Source organism: Eubalaena glacialis, chromosome 11 (genome assembly GCF_028564815.1).
Source record: "Eubalaena glacialis isolate mEubGla1 chromosome 11, mEubGla1.1.hap2.+ XY, whole genome shotgun sequence".
In the NCBI taxonomy this organism is placed as follows: domain Eukaryota; kingdom Metazoa; phylum Chordata; class Mammalia; order Artiodactyla; family Balaenidae; genus Eubalaena; species Eubalaena glacialis.
In genome coordinates, this window is record NC_083726.1 from 31,346,697 (window position 1) to 31,367,307 (window position 20,611).

General features: G+C 38.3%; 1 protein-coding gene across 1 annotated transcript in view; it reads left to right on the plus strand.

The window, feature by feature from the left end:
• POC1B (POC1 centriolar protein B) overlaps positions 1 to 20,402 on the plus strand; it is a 106,345-nt gene extending 85,943 nt beyond the window's left edge. The window contains exons 11-12 of the mRNA XM_061206254.1: positions 15,289 to 15,507; positions 18,961 to 20,402. Coding sequence (XP_061062237.1) covers positions 15,289 to 15,507; positions 18,961 to 19,065 — 324 coding nt within the window. The 3' untranslated portion in view covers positions 19,066 to 20,402. The remainder of the gene's footprint in view (positions 1 to 15,288; positions 15,508 to 18,960) is intronic.
• The last annotated feature ends 209 nt before the right edge of the window (positions 20,403 to 20,611 follow it).

Genomic DNA, 20,611 nt, shown 5'->3' on the forward strand with positions numbered 1-20,611 from the left:
GTCTGGGAGACACAAATTTCACATGACATTCTCTGATTTTATCCTAGAAGTATTTTTAAATCAATCAGACTGGATCAGGTGGGTATGTTCCTACAGGGATATACAATACACTGCGCAGATATAACATAGAAGAGATGCGGTTTTCTTCTTCAGGATCAACAGCCTTTTCTTCTTAAGAGTTTTAGAAATTGGGAACGAATCCTGCCTGTGTTGTGGTCCTGTGACAGCCCCACATGGGTGACTCCATAGCTCTTTGTTCTGTTTTTCTGATTAATCCATCCGCTTCTTGGTTAACACTGGCTTTTGATCTCAAGGAAAGAACCAAAGACAGGGCAACACTCTGAGTCACTTCTGAAAGACAGCCATCCTCTCTTGGTCAGGATTCTCAGAGGAACTCAGTGACTGTCTAAATCCTTTGTGTTAATGGTAAACTCAGTGTAAAGCCTCCCACGCACTGGCCACCACTTCCTCTAGTCCTTCAGTTTTGATAATTCATCAACCCCAGAAGGACCTCCAATCCACTGAGCCTCTGCCTTTTCATTGCCCACCTTCTGTGTCTATGTGTCTCACCTTTATGGGCTTAGATTCTATAGTCCATCATCGTAGCCATACCCTTGCCCCTTTCTCTCTCCATTGTACTCACCCCAAAAAACTTCAGCCTGGTTAAATCTATTTTTTTCTGCTGACTCTATACCTACACCCAAGCAACTGAATTCGACTAGACAGCCATGCTGACTGATCTCCCTTTAAATTTATTTATACAAAGCTCCAGGGGCACTCAGTACTGCCTAGCAATCCATTTACCAAGTAGTTATCTCCTCACCGTCCTGTGACATCAGTGCTCTCTTTCTGTTTGATCTTTTCCATCAGCCCACGTTTGTAATGTATTTCCCATCTTTAAAAAGGAAAACTTCATTTGACCCCTCATCCCTTTCCAAGTCCTGTCTCATTGCTCTGCTCCCCTTTATAGCAAAACTCCTCAAAAGAAGGGCATATATTCAGTCTTCATTTCTTCACTTTCTACTCTTCTGAATCCACTTCAGTTAAGCTTTTGTCCCCACCATTCCACTTGTGTCAAGGTCCCAGTGATTCATCCAAATCAGCCTTTCTATAGGACTTGGTCTTAGTGATCACTCCCTTCCCCTTGAAACTTTTTCCTTACCTACCTTCTGGTCCAGTACCCCTCCTACCTCATGGGTCGCTAGTCACCTTTCCTGCTCCTTCTCTTCCTGCCTTCTGAAGTCTTTGCCACTGTTCTCTTGTTTGGCCCCTCCCTGTTGTTTGATCATAGAGCCATGGCTGTAAATAGTTATATGCCGAATACCCCAACTCCAAGGGAACAGGAGCTTCTGCAATTGGTACCCTTCCAGACCTTGCCTTATGTACCTCTTCACCTGGCTGTTCATTTGTATCCTTTATAAAAACTGGTAAATATATGTATATATATTCTGATAACTCCCAAATTTATATCTTTAGTCCCAACCTCTCCGCAGAAATCTAGAATCATATATTTCCAATTGTATTCATGATTTTTCCCCTTGGAAGGCTCATAGGCATCTCAAACTTAACATGCCCCCAATTTATTCTCTATCCCAATTAAAAAATGCATCATCAGTGGAGCTAAATCATAATGTAACACCTTGCCCAGCTTTATTTTTCTTCATAACCATTGTTACTACCTGACATTACATCACATATCTTTATATTTATTCACTGGAATATAACCCCATGTCAACAGGGTCTCTTTTGTTTAATCATTTCTTGTATTAGGCAGAGTAATGGTCCATAAAGATGTCCAAGTCCTCATCCCCAGAATCTGTGAATATGTTTCTTTACATGGCAGAGGAGCTTTGCAAATGTGATTAAGTTAAGGATCTTGAGTTGGGGAGATTATCCTAGATTATGGTCCAATACACTCACAATGGTCCTTACAGGGGAAGAAGGGAGGCATAGGAATCAGAGAAGTGGAGATTGGAGTGATGCAGCCTAGAGCCACGAATGTAGGCAGCCTCAAGGAGCTGGAAAAGGCAAGGACAGATTCTCCCCTAGAGCCTCCAGAAGGAACACAGCTCTGCTGACACCTTGATTTTAGCCCCATGAGATCTATTTGGACCTTCAGAACTTCAAGATAGTAAGTAAATTTGTGTTGGTTTAAGCCACTAAACTTGTGGTAATTTGTTACAGCAGTGGTAGGAAACTAATATACTCCTATATCTCTGGCACCTAGAATTTTCCTGGCACGTAGGTGCTAAATAAAAACAATTTTGTTTGAATAAATGGTATGTCTTCATTGTTTTATATCCCATATAAAGATTTTTGGAGTTTCTAATCCCTATTCTAAATGTTATTGTTGAAGATAAATGATCCATTCTTTCTTTGAAAAGCAATATTTGCTTTTATTTTTGTCCAGGCAAAAGGTATTTTTTGTTATCGTGGTCTATTTTAGGCAGGCGTTTTATAAGTGTGTGTGTGTGTGTGTGTGTGTGGTGTGTGTGTGTGTGTAGTGATTTTAAAAATCTCAGAATGTCAGGAATGGAACAGACTTTTAAAGGGCATTCAGTTTGAATTTCCTGATCTGATGTTTGTATACTTCTCACAATATCCCTGACAAGTGATCATCCCTAGTCTATTTTAGAACCTTCAGTGATGGGAAACTCACTTTAGCTAGAGGGATCAAGACCACTTTTGGATAGACTTTTCTGACTTTGGTCTGTTTTGTTCTCTACTTACAGAATTAAATCAAAACTAGAAATGTTAAGTATAAGCCCAAACTGACTTATTTTAACCCATTTATTAAATATATATCTGCAGTTCAGGTCACTGCTTATCTTTACACGTGAAGTACCTCCTTTTGCATGTTCACACTTGTCAGAAGATCCTTATGCTATCTCACCAGAAACCATCAAATATACTTTTGGGGGATAAAAATCAAGAAGTGATTTGCAGTTAAGTGATAAAGGCTTCCATTGCTCCCTATTGTGCCTTTGAGGAGGCATTTAAGATAGTAATTTTTAGTAGAGAATCGTACTGGCTTGACTTTGGGTTTATATCAATACTTCTCTCCAAATACTGTCAAATTATTAATATTTACATTTTGAGGATGGCTCAGCAGACGCAGGGCGGTCAGTTGAATTCAGTTCAACAAATGTTGAGCCCTGTATGTGTCTCATGCACTGTACTAGGCACCCGAGGAAGAAAGATGACCAAGTTATGGCTCCTACCCTCAAGAGAGTAACCCCCATGACCTGGTAGGGAATATAGACATGAAAGCACAAATATAATGAGAAGTGATGAATGCTCTACTAATGGCATGAACAAAGACTTATGAGAGTGTATGGTGTTAGAGAATGTTCTAATTTCACTCCTTTACATGTAGCTGTCCAGTTTTCTCAGCACCACTTTTTTTTTTTTTAATGAATTCTTATACTATTTTATTTTATTTTTTTTTTTTTAACTTTATTCATTTATTTATTTATTTATTTATTTTTGGCTGTGTTGGGTCTTCGTTTCCGTACCAGGGCTTTCTCTAGTTGCGGCAAGCAGGGACCACTCTTCATCGCGGTGCGCGGGCCTCTCACTATCGTGGCCTCTCCTGCTGCAGAGCACAGGCTCCAGACGCGCAGGCTCAGTAGTTGTGGCTCATGGGCCCAGTTGCCCCACGGCATGTGGGATCCCCCCAGACCAGGGCTCGAACCCGTGTCCCCTGCATAGGCAGGCAGACTCTCAACCACTGCGCCACCAGGGAAGCCCTCAGCACCACTTATTGAAGAGACTGTCTTTTCTTCATTGTATATTCTTGCCTCTTTTGTTGTAGGTTAATTGACCATAAGTGCGTGGGTGTATTTCTGGGCTTTCTATCCTGTTCCACTGATCTATATTTCTGTTTTTGTGCCAGTACCACAGTGTTTTGATGACTGTAGCTTTGTGTATAGATTGAAGTCAGGGAGCATGATTCCTCCAGCCCTGTTTTTCTTTCTCAAGATTGTTTTGTCTATTCTGGGTCTTCTGTGTTCCACACACATTTAAAAATTATTTGTTCTAGTTCTGTGAATAATGCCATTGGTAATTTGATAGGGATGGCACTGACTCTATAGATTGCCTTGGGTAGTACAGTCATTTTCACAATATTGATTCTTCCAGTCCAAGAACACGGTATATCTTTCCATCTGTTTGTGTCATCTTTGATTTCTTTCATCAGCATCTTATAGTTTTCAGAGTACAGGTCTTTTGCCTCCTTGAGAGTGAAGTGGTGCCAGTGATTAGTTCTGACTTGCCAGCCCAGACAGTGAGTGGGTAAGTAGGAAGGGTAGTAGAAGGGGGAGAGAAGAGGAGAGGAAGAAAGAGAATAAATATAATGCATGAACTTCCATATGTAATTGGGCACCACAGTATCTTGAATGTTTCATTGTTAATGATATAAATAGTAGTAGTTTAAATGTGTAGACCTTGATTACATTGTTGAATGGTTAATTTCCCAATAAAAATTTACTTGCAAATGCCACAATTTTCACTTTCTGTTGATGCATTAAAAGAATTCATTCTCTAATGTGACAAATGAAACTTTATGCATTAAAATTAATCATGGCATTTAAACAACCTGTTAAGAGTCGTTTGTCCCCAGAATGTGACAGGTTTTATATATAGCTCTCGGGACTATCAAAGTAGTTTGCATCAGTCAACTCTGTATTTTTTACTCTATTGTATATGTTCAGAGGGAAAGTGGAGCCTTTTAACCTGTAGAGATAAGGATTTCTTAGCCACACACATTCATTCTGTGCACTTGGTGAGGCTGTCTTTCCCATCTTTGAGATGGCAACCATGAGTTTATCCAAGGAGAACTTAAGCGTGGTAATTGCCCTGCCATCCATTTGAAGGAATTGGCTCCCTGGAGAACTGTAAGCTCCGTGAAGGAAGGTACCATATCTGATTTGTTCTTTGCTGTAGCTTTAATGCCTACGTATAGGAGGCCTTCGTTTGCTGAATCAATGAATGTTATTGTTACCCTGCTGTACTTCAAGTGTCTGCAAAAAAGTAAGAGGTAAGGGAACATGTGTGATTTCTTCCTTTTATGGACTTCCAAAGCATTTGTTCTTTTCTTACAGTCATTTGCTTGTGTTTCTTGTTTATTCACTGCCGGTATGTGCCAGGCACTGCAGGGGATCCCGGCCTTGCTCTGTCTTAATTCTCTCCCCATAATAGAGACTCCTCCTTGATTGCTGGTATCACATTGTACTCACATTTAACATTGGTAAATGCTTAGTATAATGTCAGTGTTCAGTAAGCATTCACCCAAAAAATGAATATTAGCAACTCTGAAGTAGGAGAGGACCTCAATATACTGGGAGCAAGCAGGTACTGCAGCCTCATTTGCTAGACTTTTAATAACCCAGAATCTTAAACATATTTTTTTCCCTTTTCATTTTTTTTTTTTTAATTTTATGAATGAGAGCGTTGAAACTTCCCCAAGCTGTGCATCTTGCTCTTTTCCTGTACAAACAGGAAGCAAAGGCAGGCTTGGTCGGTGGGAAAGAATCCGCTAATATCTAGGTCCAAATAGCTTTGAGAGACCAGAGAACAGATCTGTCAGTTGGCTAATGTGGGATGGAGATCTCATACTTTTTTTCTCTCTCTGCCCATACCCTTTTCCCTTTTCTATTCATCTTTATGTGTCATATGATAGTATTTTTTTTTTTTTTTGGTCCCAAACAAGAAAACTATTGTTAAGGTTATGGGGATCTTTTCCTGCCTAGACTGTCTACGGCCTTAAATCTTTCTTTGCCCATTTCCTATTGCCCTTTCTTCACTAACCACCCTGACTGCAATCCCCCAGGGTTCGTTGACCAATGTGTTAATTAGATTAGAGGCCTTTTCCCACGAAGGGCCGGAGCTGCTACTACAATAAGATTAGTTATATTTGCGACCATGTGTGTACATACTTAGGTATGTTTTGATCCGTGTAAAAAAGACTGTCCTGGTCATAGAGAGTTTGGTTTCCATCTGTGAGAACGGTGATAAACTCTGCATGTGAGTGGTTAACATATTCAAAAATATTTACGTTTCTGCTAAATCCAGGGGGTACAGTGGTCAGAAGAGTAGGCATAGCACAGTCTAGTGAGGGAGACAGACAATAGAGAAGGAAAAGACAACTCTGATCAGTTATGGAAGAAGACATCAGGGTGCCATGGTAGCCAGTAGACAGACCACCTTCATTAGGGTGGTCAGGGACTACTTTTCTGAAGATGTGACAATTAAGCTGAAATTTGGAGATCAAAAAAGATTCAGTCATGCTAGGAGGGCAGAGAAGGCACAGCAGAAGCAATGTTACAAAAAAAAAAAAAAAGTCTGTCTTTTGAGCAGGAATTTTTTATTTTAGGGTGAGGATGGCTGTGCACGGCCATCCATACAATGTCCCCAGTCAATGAGGTGGCTGCCTAGGATCAGGAATGCAGACTGTGATTGTGAGACAGGACTTCTTGGTGAATTCTTCATATATTCCATACTCATTTTTACACTGCTTTCATGTCAGTGTTTGCCACCAGCCAATAGCTGGGGACCCAGGTAGATAAGTGCTGTAGGTTGTTTTCTAAGTTCCCTTAGCTCAGGACATGAATAAGTAGGTCATAGGTGCTTCTGGGCGCAGCTAATGAGTGGCATTAAAAATCCTTTATGTGAACTTGTTCTATGATCTATGATTGCTCGGAGTTTTGCTCCTGAACATTTCAAGGACAGTTTTAGATTTTCTTCATCACACAGAGTTAAGTAATTCAAAGCGTTAGTAATAGGATTCTTTGGGGGGTGTGGATTTTAATGAGTGCTTTCTGCCCAAAAAAGTCATTTTCATTCGGGTATTTTAGGTTCAGACCCTAATATTGTCAGGTATATCACAAAGGTGGAAAACTGGGGGTACAGAGCATAACTGCTCAGAGACCAGGATGGTTTTGGAGATAAACATAGGCTGGTATGCAACAAAACAAAAGTAGAAAAGATAAAGTACCAAATGACTGAAGGTACCAGAACATAAGCTTCAGGAGAGCAGAGTCTTGGGTCCTGCCACCCACTGCTGGGTTCTCACCATTGAGAACTGCGCCTCACACAGAGCGAGGCTCCAGAAGTGTTTGTTAAGTGAACAAACGAAAAGAACCTGAGCAGATCCACTCAGCTGGGTAGGAGTACTAAGATGTGTTTTATGCATATTTTAAAATAAGCTTGAACTGGGGGTGGTGGATTTTGAGTTTGTTTTTATTATTTTCAACAAATGATGAATTAGTAAGATTATGACAGAGGGAAATTTGAAAGTTTTCATCTTCCTAAAAATGGTTGGGAAGCTCATGGAGGACAGTGGCTTTGATCCCAAGGTCACAATACCCAGAGTGCTTTGGCATCTCTTAGATTTATGATTGGTTATGTTTCATACACCTTTCCTACCTGTGTGAGCTTGGGCAAGTTATTTAGTCTCTCTGTATCTCTGTTTCCTAGTTTGAAAAATGAGAATAATAGTAGAACAGAACATACCCGATAGGGTTATTGTGAAGATTAAACCAGTTAACATGTGTAAAGCACTTGAAACAATGCCAAGTACACAGTAAGCTCTGTACATGCTGATTGTCACCATCATCATCATCATTAGAAGTATACTTGCCATGTTTGAGGTACCTTCTGTCTGGAACTCTCATATGCCAGTGATAACCAGGAATGAAAAATTGATTAAAATTTTAAAAAATTCTGTGATTTCTGTGATGCATATATTTGGATTCTTTGTTTTTAAAATAGCTTTAATGAGATAATTCACATACTAGAAAACTCGCCATTTTAAAGTGTACAATTTAATGATTTTTAGAATATTCACAAAGTTGTGCAACCATCACCGCTAATTTTAGAATATTTAATCACTCCAAAAATAATTTTAGAGTATTTTCATCACCTACATACCCATTATCAACCTCTGCCCATTCTTCCCTCCTCCCAGCCCCTGGCAACCACTGATCTCAGTCTGTCTTCCTGTATTTGTCTATTCTGACTATTTCATACATATGGAATCACATAATATGTGGCCTTTGTATATGGCTTCTTTAACTCAGCCTACTGTTTCCAAGGTTCATCGTGTTGTAGCATGTATCAGTACTTCATTCTTTTTTTGTGGGTAACTAATATCCATTGTAAGAATAATACCACATTTTGTTTTTCCATTAATTATCACAACATTCTGATGCATATAGGTTGTTTCCATTTTATTGGCTATTCTAAATAATGCTGCTGTGTATTCATGTACAAGTTTTATGTGGATATATGTAAAGGATGTCATTTCTCCTGGGTATATACTAAGGAGTGGAATCACTGGGTCATAGTAATTCAATGTTTAATGTTTTGAGGAATTTTTCCAAACTGTTTTCCAAAGTGACTGCATCATTTTACAATCCCACCAGCAATGTATGAGGATTCGAGTTTCTCTACATCTTAAACAACACTTGTTATATTCTTTCTTTTTTATTTTAGTCATCCTAATGGGTATGAATTGGTATCTCATTGTGGTTTTGATTTGCATTTCCCTGATAACTAATGATATTGAGAGTCTTTTTATGTGCTTATTGGCCATTTGTGTATCTTCTTTAGAGAAATGTCTATTCAAATCCTTTGACCATTTTTAATTGGGTTGTCTTTTTATTGTTGAGTTGTAAGAGTTCTTTATATGTTCTCATACAAGTCTCTTATCAAATACATGATTTGCAAATATTTTCCCCAATTCTGCGTGATTTGTTCCCACTTTCTTGTTACCTACTTTTAAAAAATATTTACTTATCTATTTGGCTGCGCCGGGTCTTAGTTGAGACATGTGAGGTCTTCTTTGCTGCGTGCAGGATCTTCATTGTGGCATGCAAACTCTTAGTTACGGCACGTGGTATATAGCCACCTGACCAGGGATCGAACCCGGGCCCCTGCATTGGGAGCATGGAGTCTTAGCCACTGGACCACTGGGAAGTCCCTCTTGTTGTCTTTTGAAGCACAAAAGTTTTATGTTTTGATAAAGTCCAATTTGTTATTTATTTTGTCATTTGTAGTTTGGTATTGTATCTAAGAAGCTTCAGTCTAATCCAAGGTGAGGAAAATTTACTCCTATGTTGTCTTCTAAGATTTGTATTGTTTTAGCTCCTATAGTTAACTTTATGATCCATTTTGAGTTAATCCTGTATATGGTGTGAGGTAGGGGCCCAAATCCATTCTTTTGAATTTAAATACACAGTTTTCCCAGCACAGTTTCTTGAAAAAGACTATTATTTTCCATTAAATTATCTTGGGAACCTTGTCAAAAATCAATTGACCGTATATGGAAAGGTCTATCTATTCCATTGATCTATATGTCTGTCCTTATGCCAGTCCCATGCTGTCTTGATTACTGTAGTTTTGTAGTGAATTTTGAAACTGGGAAATGTGAGTCTTGAACTGTGTCCTTCAATATTATTTTGGCTATTCTGGGTTCCTTGCATTTCTATATGCCTTTTAAGACCAGCATGTCAATTTCTTTTAAACAGGCAGCTGGGATTTTGATGGGGATTGTATTGAACCTGTATATATCAATTTGGGGAATATTGCCATCTTAACAATATTAAGTCTTCTGTTCCATGAACATGGGGTATGGAATGTCTTTTCATTTATTTAGGTCTTTAATTTCTTTCATTGATGGTTTATTTGTAGTGTTTGGTATATAAGCCTTGCACTGTTTTTGTTAAATTTATTCGTAAACATTTTGTTCTTTTTGATGCTCATGTAGACTGAGTTGTTTTCTTAATTTTATTTTTAGATTTTTATTGCTATATGTTTGGAGGGCTTATTTGTTTTATTGTGGTAAAATATACATATCATAAAATTGACCATTTGAACCATTTTTAAGTGTACACTTCCCTGGCATTAAGTATTCACAATGTTGTGTACCCATCACCACTATTTTGAGATCTCTGTCATCATTTCAAACAGAAACTCTGTCCTTATTAAGCAACGGGTACATAAACTGCATGTTTCTTCTCCCCTCCAGCTCATGGTAACCTATACTCTCTCTGAATTTGCCTATTCCAGGTAACTCATATTAGTGGAATCATATGGTATTTTGTGTCTTGTTTTCACTTAGTATGTTTTCAAGGTTCATCCATGTTGTAGCATGTAGTAGAATTCTATTTATTTTTATGGTTAAATAATATTCAATTGTATGTGTGTACCACATTTTGTTTATACATTTATCTGTTGATTGGTACTGGGTTGTTTTTATCTTTTGACTATTGTGAATAATGCCACTATGAATATTGGTGTACAAGTATCTGTTCAAGTCCTTGCTTTCAGTTCTTGTGGATATATACTCAGGAGTGGAATTGCTAGATTGTATGCTAATTCTGTGTTGTAACCTTTTGAGGAATAGCCAAACTGTTTTCCACATCAGCTGACCATTTTATATTCCCACAGCAATGCAGGAGGGTTCCAATTTCTCCACCAACGCTTATTATTTTCATTTTTAAAAGTAATATTTTTTATTTTATATTGGGGTATAATTGATTTACAATGTTCAGTTTCAGGTGTACAGCAAAGTGATTCAGCTGTACATATATATATATCCATTCTTTTTCAGATTCTTTTCCCATATACGTTTTTACAGAATATTGAGTAGAATTCCCTATGCTATAAGTTGGTCCTTGTTGATTATCTATTTTATATATAGCAGTGTGTAGATGTTAATCCAAAACTCCTAATTTATCCCTCCCCCCGACCTTTCCCCTTTGGTAACCATAAGTTTGTCTTCAAAGTCTGTGAGTCTGTTTCTCTTTTGTAAATAAGTTCATTTGTATCATCCTTTTAGATTCCACATATAAGTGATATCATATATTTATCTTTCTCTGTCTGACTTACTTCACTTAGTATGATAATCTTTAGGTACATCCATGTTGCTGCAAATAGCATTATTTCATTCTTTTTTACATCTGAGTAATATCTCATTGTATATATGTACCACATCTTCTTTATCCATTCATCTGTCAATGAACATTTAGGTTGCTTCCGTGTCCTGGCTATTGTAAATAGTGCTGCAATGAACAATGGGGTGCATGTGTCTTTTCGAATTATGGTTTTCTCCAGATATATGCCCAGGAGTGGGATTGCTGGATCATATGGCAGTTCTGTTTTTAGTTTTTTAAGGAACCTCTATACTGTTCAATTTTTTAGAATAGTTTCAGAAAGACAGGTGTTAACTCTTCTCTAAATGTTTGATAGAATTCACCTGTGAAGCCATCTGGTTCTGGACTTTTGTTTGTTGGAAGATTTTTAATCACAGTTTCAAGTTCAGTACTTGTGATTGGTCTGTTTATATTTTCTATTTCTTTCTGGTTCAGTCTTAGAATATTATACATAAGAATTTTTCCATTTCTTCTAGGTTGCCCATTTTATTGGCATAGAGTTGCTTGTAGTAGTCTCTTATGATCCTTTGTATTTCTGTGGTGTCTGTTGTAACTTCTTTTTCATTTCGAATTTTATTGATTTGAGCCCTCTCCTTTTTTTTCTTTGAGTCTGGCTAAAGGTTTATCAATTTTATCTTTTCAAAGAACCAGAGTTTAGTTTCATTGATCTTTTCTATTGTTTTCTTTGTCTCTATTTTTTTATGTCTCCTCTGATCTTTATGATTTCTTTCCTTGTACTAACTTTGGGTTTTGTCTGTTGTTCTTTCTCTAGTTGCTTTAGGTGTAAGGTTAGGTTTATTTGAGATTTTTCTTGTTTCCTGAGGTAGGATTGTATCACTGTAAATTTCTCTCTTAGAACTGCTTTTGCTGCATCCCATAGGTTTTGGAACATTGTGCTTTCATTTTCATTTGTCTCTAGGTATTTATTGATTTCCTTAGTGATCCATTGGTTGTTTAGTAGCATATTGTTTAGCCTCCACGTGTTTGTGTTTTTTACAGTTTTTTTCCTTGTAGTTGATTTCTAATCTCATAGTGTTGTGGTCAAAAAAGATCCTTGATATGACTTCCATTTTCTTAAATATACCAAGGTTTGCTTTGTGGCCCAGCATGTACTCTATCCTGGAGAATGTTTCATGTGCACTTGAGAAGAATGTCTATTCTGCTGCTTTTGAATGGAATGCACTATAAATATCAATTAAGTCTATCTGGTCTAATGTGTCATTTAAGGCCTGTGTTCCCTTACTGATTTTCTGTCTGGATGATCTGTCCATTGATGTAAGTGGGGTGTTAAAGACCCGCCCCCCCCCCCCCTATTATTGTGTTACTGTCAGTTTCTCTTTTTATGGCTGTCAGTGTTTGCCTTATATATTGAGATGCTCCTATGTTGGGTGCATATATATTTCAATTGTTATACCTTCTTCTCAGATTGATCCCTTGATCATCATGTAGTGCCCTTGTCTCTTGTAACAGTCTTTATTTTAAAGTCTGTTTCTTCTGATATGAGTATTGCTATTCCAGCTTTCTTTTGATTTCCATTCGCATGGAATACCTTTTTCCATTCCCTCACTTTCAGTCTGTATGTGTCCCTAGATCTGAAGTGGGTCTCTTGTAGACAGCATATATACGGGTCTTGTTTTTGTATCTATTCAGCCAGTCTATGTCTTTTGGTTTGAGCATTAAATTCGTTTATGTTTAAGGTAATTATCTATATGTATGTTCTTATTGCCATTTTGTTAATTGTTTTGGATTTGTTTTTCTAGGTCTTTTTTCTTCCCTTCCTCTTTTGCTCTCTTCTCTTGTGATTTGATGACTAATTTTAGTGTTGTGTTGGGATTGCTTTTTCTTTTGTGTGTGTGTGTATCTATTGTAGATTTTCAGTTTGCAGTTACCATGAGGTTTTGATATAGCCATATATACACACACACACACACACACACACACACACACACACACACACGATTGTTTCAAGTTGCTGGTCTCTTAATTTCAAATGCATTACCAATATATCCTGCATTTGTACTCTCATGATTGCTGGTTTTGATATCATATTTGTATGTGGATGACTTCTTACCTTTACGTTTGCCTTTATCAAGTGAGCTTTCCCATTTGTAATTTTCTCATTTCTAGTTGTGGCCTTTTCTTTTCTGCCTAGAGAAGTTCCTTTAGCATCTGTCATAAAGCTGGTTTGGTGGTGCTGAATTCTCTTAGCTTTTGCTTGTCTGTAAAACTTTTGATTTCTCCCTCGAATCTGAACGAGAGCCTTGCTGGGTAGAGTATTCTTGGTTGTAGGTTTTTCCCTTTCATCACTTTAAATATATCATGCCACTCCCTTCTGGCCTGCAGAGTTTCTGCTGAAAAATCAGCTGATAACCTTATGGGGATTCCCTTGTATGTTACATGTTGCTTTTCCCTTGTTGCTTTTAGTATTTTCTCCTTGCATTTAATTTTTGTCAATTTGATTAATGTGTGTCTTGTTGTGTTCCTCCTTGGGTTTATCCTGTATGGGACTCTCTGTGCTTCCTGGACTTGGGTGACTGTTTCCTTTCCCATGTTAGGTAAGTTTTTGGCTATTATCTCTTCAAATATTTTCTCAGGCCCTTTCTCTCTCTCTTCTCCTTCTGGGACCCCTATAATGTGAATGTTGGTGTGTTTAATGTTGTTCCAGAGGTCTCTGCGAGTGTCCTTATTTCTAGTCATTCTTTTTCCTTTAATATGTTCCATGACAGTGATCTCCACCAATCTGTCTTCCAGCTCACTTGTTCTTCTGCCTCATTTATTCTAATTGATTCCTTCTAGAGTATTTTTCATTTCAGTTATTGTATTGTTCACCTCTGTTTGTTTGATTTTTAAATCTTCTAGCTCTTTTTTAAACATTTCTTGTATCTTCTCGGTCTGTGCCTCCATTCTTTTTCTGAGATCTTGGATCGTCTTTGCTATCATTACTCTTAATTCTTTTTCAGGCAGATTGTCTATCTCCACTTCACTTAGTCGTTCTTCTGGGGTTTTATCTTGTTCCTTTGTCTGGAACATATTTCCCTGCCGTTTCATTTTGTCTAACTTCCTGTGTTTGCAGTCTCTGTTTCTGAGGCTGCAGGTTTGTAGTTCCTCTAGCTTCTGGTGTCCGTACCCTGATGGGTGAGGTTGGTCCAGGGGTTTGTGCAGGCTTCCTGGTGGGAGGGACTGGTGCCTGCCCACTGATGGGTGGAGCTGGGTCTTTTCCCTCTGGTGGGCAAGGCCATGTCAAGGGGTGTGTTTAGAGATGGCTGTGGGCTCAGGATGACTTTAGGCAGCCTGTCTGCTAATGGGTGGTGTTGTGTTCCCACCCTGTTGGTTGTTTGGCCTGTGGCATCCCAGCACTGGAGCCTGCAGGTTGTTGGGTGGGGCCAGGTCTCAGTGCCAAAATGGCAACCTCCAGGAGAGCTCACAGTCATGAATATTCCCCGGGGCCTCCACCACCGTCGTCCTTGTCCCCACAGTGAGCCACGGTCAACCCCCGCCTCCCCAGGAGACCCTCCAAGACCCGCAGGTAGGTCTGGCCCAGGCTCCTGTGGAGTCACTGCTTTGCCCTGCATCTCAGTGCACATGAAACCTTGTGTGGGCCCCCCAGGAGTGGAGTCTCCGTTTCCCCCAGTCCTGTGGAGCTCCTGCACTCAAGCCCCGCTGGCCATCACAGCCAAATGCTCTGGGGGCTCCTCTTCCTCCTGATGCCAGTCCCCCCTGGCTTGGGGCGGCCTGACATGGGGCTCAGAACTCTCCCTCCTGTGGGAAAACCTCTGTGATATAATTATTTTCCAGTTTGTGGGTCACCCACCTGGTGGTTATGGGATTTGATTATACTGTGAATGCGCCCCTCCTACTGTCTTGTGTGGCTTCTTCTTTGTCTTTGGATGTAGAGTATCTTTTTGGTAGGTCCTCATTTTTTTTTCGATTGTTGTTCAGCAGTTAGCTGTGTGATTTTGGTGTTTTCATGAGGGGAGGTAAGCTCAAGTCCTTCTACTCTGCCATCTTGTCTCCTCCCCAAAGAAATCAAATAATAGTCATCTTAATGGATGTGACTTTTTAAAAATCAAGAATTAGCATGTAACCACCTTTTTAATGGTAGAACACCTGATCTTTCAGACAGATACATACAAAGTATATTTTATTGAAAAAAAATCAAGGAAAATTGTGAATTTCGTCCATCCTCTTGTAGCCTTTTTTTCCTTATAATTGTAATTTCCATAATTTGCTGTAGTTGAAGATGAACAATTAAATGAAAGCTGGGCTTTTAAAAGAGGAATGTTGAAAACTTTAATATATATAATTTTAAAGTTTGGAAAATATAACTCTTCCTATCTTTTCTATGGTGTCAAAGACAACGGAAACCACTGTTCGAACTCTACCAGACAAGGGTGAAGAGATCTGCGGATATTTCTTGAACCCTTCTTTAATGTCATCAGAATGTTCACCTACAACCTTGAAAAAGAAAACAGAAGAAATGAGCTACCTCCCTTCTGAGCGTCAACGAAGCATACCGCTTGCTGTGACCGACGCGTTAGAGCATATTATGGAACAGCTCAATGTTTTGACACAGGTGGGTTGGCGCGCTTTTCACTTGGGAGTAAGAGGTACAAAATCCTAGTTACAGAAGGTTGCAGAACTAGCAGAGCAGGGAGAAAATGTTCTTTCTTAGCAAGGCAAGCTCAAAGGTGGTAGTTAATATAGCAGCGCCTGCTGTGCTGAGCTGCTCTAAACCTTATGGAGGCAAAGTCAGAGCCCATGCACACATATACACGTGTGCACACACACACTGTACTCTATCTGGCATCTGAGGACCACAAGTGAATGGGGGAGACCATGTACTTCATGCTACAAATGTATTATTTGATTTTGGACAGTAATGTTTTGCCCTAAGAATTTCTGATGCCGTGTATTCAGATTTGGACATTATCAAAGAAATATTTAGGGCAATAAGAAAAATGTATTGGGATTAATCATTTCGGTTAGAATGAAATATTGGCAGCGCTTTAGTTTTTCACTCTGAAGAAGTTCTCTCTGTCCACTGTATAACTTCCCTCATTCCAAAGCTCCTTATGTTGATGCTCTGTTCTTCTGGAGGTGAGGTTTCCACATTCCCCTTTTAGAATATTACCCAGTCCTTTGATGTCAATATACTTCTGCAAGAAGGGATACCATGGACCTTAATATATCAAAGGTCTTCCAACTCTTGGTCAGGAAATACAGATGTCATTTAATGGAAGTGGTGTATTAAGATGGATACATCAGAGGTTGCCCTTCCAGCTCTGCTCAGTGTTTCCTTTGAAGAATTCTTATTGTTCCTCTTTGATAAACAGAATGAGGATACTAATATTTGTCAGAGCAGACACTGTCCTAAATTATACAGAAAGAGGCTATAATGTGAACTAGAGAAGACGTCAATTACTTTTGCAGAATAAATATTTCAAGTTGAAATTGCTCATGCATAGAAATCATCTAATTCTTATTCTCAACCCTGGCTGTACATTATAATCGCCAGGGCAGTTAAGAATCATCCAGATGTCCAGTTCTCGTCTCCAGAGAATTCAAGGCCCTGGCATCGGACTTTTAACGTTCCATTTTGGGTTAAGAGCCAGTAATTAAAATTTTTACCCTTTAGATAACAACATCTCAGGGCCTTGGAGTTAAGGGATGTGGATGTGGGTCATGACAAATTGTGGGAACGAGCCTTGTGAGACCTTGGAGTCATAAGATCTGTTCAATGAAAATCATAGGAAAATCATCAATTTTTGCTTTGCAGTATTGTGCTAGAGGTGACTTTGTGTTTATCAGACTTTCCTTTCCTTTAAAAGGCAGTTGTTCTCTCAGCTTCATGCCCGCTTTAGTTTTGGTTGGCCTGTTTGCCAGGGCCCTGGCTTCCTCACCTGCACTGTCACATTGGGTGGCAGGTCCTCTTTAGGGTCTTTCCATCTTCTACTCTGTCAGCTTCGTGACTCATTTTGCCTTCTTTTTTCCTGATTCAAGGTTAAATGGATCACTTTAAACTTTATTGAAAGTCTGTAATTTTTTACTTTTAATTTTGAAGGACTGACTTTCCTTCAAATATGAAAAGTTAAAAGCAGGCACAGCACACTTGCAAAATGGGAACAGTGTGAATCTGTGGGCAAATAACAAGTAAAATAAACACATTCAGATTCACTTTAATTACAGATGACTGAACATCTCCTAACCCAGTGGCAGTGCTTATAATTCAGTACAGATTGTAGTATCACTTTCTCATTATAACTTTTAAGATGGTTGGTAGGTAAGTGGAGTTAACCAGTGCTAAAGGTGTTGATAATACACATATCAAAAGCTTTTGCATCTTACATTGTGATAATATATGTAAAGTATCAGGCAAAATGCTTGGCACATAGTAGGCACTCAAGAAATAGTAGAAAGTATTATCAGCATTGCCGTTAATTTCAATGAATCATGATCTATAGTATGGAATATGAGAGCAAAAACTATTAGATAATGTTTTTGTTTTAAACTGATTACCTTCAGAGGCTGATAGGGAATCAATTCATTATTTTGAAACTTGTCAACTAAAGTAACCAAGCATTTATGTTGCTTTTCCTATATGAACTGTACTACCAGGTAACCAAATAATATATGAGAGAAGTGTCTTGTATAAATTATCCCAACTAATATAAATTTTTCAAGTGATGGAATTAGAATATCACTGGCAATCTCTAAGAATCGATAGATCTAGGCATTAAGTAGCTACTAACAACACAGAAAAAGAAGCAAATGTTATTATTGTACCCTCAAAAGAAAGAATAGTCTTACCGAGGGATCTAACCTGAGTCTTACCAAGCCTTTGAATCCAGCTTCCAATTTACATAAAATACAGAGGGTAGAAGAACAGATTAAACTGTACCCAGAGTACGCAGTCCCTGAAATCCAGACTGGTAGAGGCTCTGCAGGTCAAATGGCCTGAACCTGTCAAAAGACAAATTATAAAGAAAATAAATGGAGAGAATGGGGATTTGTAGATTAAAAGACTTTAAATGACAGCAAATCTTGAAAATGGGTAAGATATAGTGTCTAGAGATGTACACTTGAAAGATAAAACCATAAAGACATGCAGAAAAGTGATTATTATAATGGTCAGGATAGGGGCTGTTATGGGGGAAGGTGCACACAAGGCACTCTGGGTGGCTGGCAGAGTTCTAGTTCTTGACCTGGGTGTTGGTCATAACGGTGCTTTTCTCATGAGAGTTCATTAAGTGCCACATGTTTTTTGTGCAACTTCCTGAATCTATTTTATCGTATAGTTTTTTTGAAAGATAAAAGACTGAAGATGAAGTAGTCTATCACAATTAGATTTAAAAGTAGTCACGCGTGTGTGTGTAGTTATATACTCACTTATGAGCTGAAGGAGTTAGAATAGGTAAGATTCATGAAGTCCTGTGTGCCAGGCACTAGCTTAAGCGTTTTACATGCCATATTTCATTTAGTCAGTCTTCCTAACAACCCTATGAGTTGCTGTCATCTTCTGGGTGCAGAAAGGGGTAGCAGTCATTATATTTTCAAAGTAAGCTAGGTATCCAGCTGTCTAGGGTAATATAGGTATGATCCGTCATGGATTGATTGTGACAGAATGACCAGTGATGCCATTTAAGTAGCGGTGGGGTTATGTGGCATTCCATCCCCACCTCCCACATTCCATGTCACCTGTGACACTACCTAACGTGCCTCATGTGGCCTCTTCTCTGGCATCGATGCTTTAGAAGATCAGACTTCAGAATTGCCTACAGAGGCTTGATCATTTACTCCGTTTTCCTCAAATGGTTCCTTTTTTTTCTTTTCCTCAAACTGCTTGACGACAGTGCTTTGCCTTGTGTTAGGGCACAGAAGCGGGGCAAGTTCTGGGGCTCATTTCTGAGCCAACCTCCTGGCAAAAGGGTGGCATTCCAGTTCTGAAAAAGATCAATGCTGAGATTATCATCATCATCCTCACCACCAGGTCACCAGGCATTGATTATTTTGCCCTCCTTTTTTGCAGACTGTTTCAATCTTGGAGCAGCGACTGACTTTGACAGAGGATAAGCTGAAAGACTGCCTTGAAAATCAGCAGAGGCTTTTCAATGCTATCCAACAGAAAAGTTGAATAGAAAAATATGAGCAGAGGCGCGAGAAATGAACACATGTACACGTGCTCAGGGAGGCAGTACAAGATGCTTTATGCAACACAACCGTGTGCTGATTATCATGGCACTTCTTAAAGCGTGAGCAACAAAACAAAAGGCAGAAAAGGCGTAATTAAGGACTAATTTAAACACACAAATCAATGTCGAGGACTAATTCAAATCATTACCATTTATGATTGTAGTAATAAAGTGATAAGCATTCAAGTGGCTCTGTATTTTCCCCCATATTATTTTAAATGTCAGTTTTCATTAATAGTCCAAATCCTGCCAGTAAAGTAATCAAATCTCAGTATTTCATTGTTATTTCAAATTGACCATGTTCAGGCGATTCCTTAAACAATTGGTGTACTTCTTTAGTGTAAACAAGTACGCTTGGGGTGAAATAATTCACTTACCTCTAAAATAGCATTTTGTATGCAGAGAATGAATTAATGATCTGATTTGTATTTCTTTCTGTTAAAAAAAAAATTTATTCTTTACCTATGCCTTGAAAAGATGATCTCATACAACTCCCAAACCGCAGAATTTCCACAGCAAGAATACACTTATTTTAATTAGCAACAGGACATATGGCAGTGGGTTTCGATTTAATTTATGGTATACATTGTTTATTCTTTGACCAACCTGAAGGAAAATGAAGAGTTAGAAATATGTAAAGTGCACGAATCTGCTTCCGTAGATGAATGCACTGAATGATTTGGGTTGTATCCAAACCTGTGATCTCAGTTTACGAAGATTAATTTAGTGCAGAATCCTCAAAACCCAGAATGATGCAACAGCAATATTTAAAAATATACACACATGTATGTATGTTCACATTCTTCAGAAATATTTAGGGTGATTTTGTAGCTGAATATAAGTACTTTAAAAGAACATTTGCATCGTCTTCCTATTTTTTTTTAAATGAATTGTGATTTGAAACAAAATGAAAATGAGCCAGGCATTCTAAAAGATCTTGGTTTTAAATTAAGAATTTTATCTTAAACAAAATAAGAGATTAAATTGAAAAAAACTGAATTTAGTTTGCATTTCTGTTAATCTATATCTAGAACAGAAGGTAGGAGAAGGCAGTCCACATTTATGATGCCTGTAGGCATAACATGGGGGAAATACTGTCTATGTTTTGGAAAAGAAAAAAGTCCTATTTATCTAGGAGTCTATATTTAGAAATTTCTCAAAGCAATTTTGATTGTATTTATGAGGTGATTTTGTTTTATCATCTCGTGTGTTTTAAGTGACTTTAGATAATACTAAGTGTGAACTTCTAGACAGTTTCAAGAGTTTACAAGACTAAGTGGCACTGTATTTTTATAACCTCATTGAGAAGACTAAGAAATGAAATGTCATACCAATTTTTGTCTACTTTTTTAATGCTTCAAACAATAAAGACATTTTACCTTTAAAAAAGTTGTTTCTTTTTAAATGATTAAAATCTAGAAATACCAAACTTCTTATCTAGCTCACTCAACTTTAACCTTAATAACAATCTCCCGGAGAAGTTGTCAA